The sequence below is a fragment of the Myotis davidii genome, unplaced genomic scaffold (assembly GCF_000327345.1).
Source record: "Myotis davidii unplaced genomic scaffold, ASM32734v1 scaffold46, whole genome shotgun sequence".
NCBI classification, from domain to species: domain Eukaryota; kingdom Metazoa; phylum Chordata; class Mammalia; order Chiroptera; family Vespertilionidae; genus Myotis; species Myotis davidii.
Genome location: NW_006383006.1, coordinates 12,673,772 through 12,674,957, shown reverse-complemented (window position 1 = coordinate 12,674,957; position 1,186 = coordinate 12,673,772). Strand labels below are relative to the sequence as shown.

At 42.5% G+C, this 1,186-nt stretch overlaps 1 protein-coding gene across 1 annotated transcript; it reads right to left on the bottom strand.

The window, feature by feature from the left end:
- LOC107181532 (olfactory receptor 4F15-like) lies at positions 1 to 929 on the bottom strand (the record flags this gene model as incomplete). Its single annotated transcript, XM_015557538.1, is given in 2 exon segments — positions 1 to 170; positions 173 to 929. Coding segments are annotated over 2 exon segments (927 nt in total), but the record flags the coding sequence as incomplete, so codon positions are not given.
- Positions 930 to 1,186: the final 257 nt, after the last annotated feature.

The following is a 1,186-nucleotide window of genomic DNA, read 5'->3' as shown; positions in this document are numbered from 1 at the left end:
CTTCCTGAAACTCAACACCTGACTGAATATTCTCCTCATTGCTATCTTCATCTCTTTGTTCCTAAACGTATAGATGGCAGGGTTCAGAAATGGGGTGATAATTACATCAAAAATGGCAAGGAATTTATCCACTGGCACTGTGGGAAATGGCCAAGAGGACACAAAATACATGGACCAAAAAATAAAACCACCACTGAGATGTGAGCTGACAGGGTAGAGAGGGTCTTGGACAAGCCACCTGAAGAACGTTGCCAAACAGTGACCAAAATGAAGATATAGGAGATAATCAAAATTAAAAAAGTTCCCAGGGAGATGAAACCACTATTGGCAGTGATCATGAGCTCCAATCTGTAAGTGTCTGTGCAAGCAAGCCTAATAAGTTGTGGAAGGTCACAGTAAAAGCTGTCAACTTCATTGGGATCACAGAATGGTAAGTTTACAACAAATACAAGTTGGATCAATGAGTGGATGATTCCAATGGCCCAGGCAGCCACCAAGAGTAAAATACAAGTTCTGAAGTTCATGATGGTCAAGTAGTGAAGAGGCCTACATATAGCAACATAACAGTCAAAGGTCATGGCAATGAGCAGAACCATCTCAGTTCCTCCAATAACCTGAATGAAGAACATCTGAGCAATGCAGCCTTGGAAAGAGATTACTTTCCTCTCCTTGAAAAGATCAGAAATCATCTTGGGAGCTGCAATGGAGGAAACCCACCTGTCAATAAAGGAGAGGTTGGCCAGCAGGAAGTACATGGGGGAGTGTAAGTGGCAATCAGAGATCACTGTGAGCACAGTGAGAAGGTTTCCTAAAACACCTGTTCCATAGAATACAGAGAAAACTAGAAAAAGGACTAGTTGCATCTCCAAAGATCTGGTGAATCCAACCAACACAATCTCAGACACCAACGCATGATTTCCTACCCTCATGGTCTCAGTCACTTTGGGCTCCAAATTTGCCTGAAAGAACAGGAAAAATAAGAAAGTGGAATTACTGGCTGTATCAGACAGGGTTCCATTAGCAAGGCAGAACCATTAGGAGACAATATACTGAGGGATTTATGACAGTGACTTGACCTTACATAATCATGGAAGTTGATTCTACAGTCTCAGTAAGCCTGTTGCCTTTGCATCGGATCCTGTAGTTTGAAGTCCACAGGACAGGCAGTCAGGAAGGAAAGATGAAT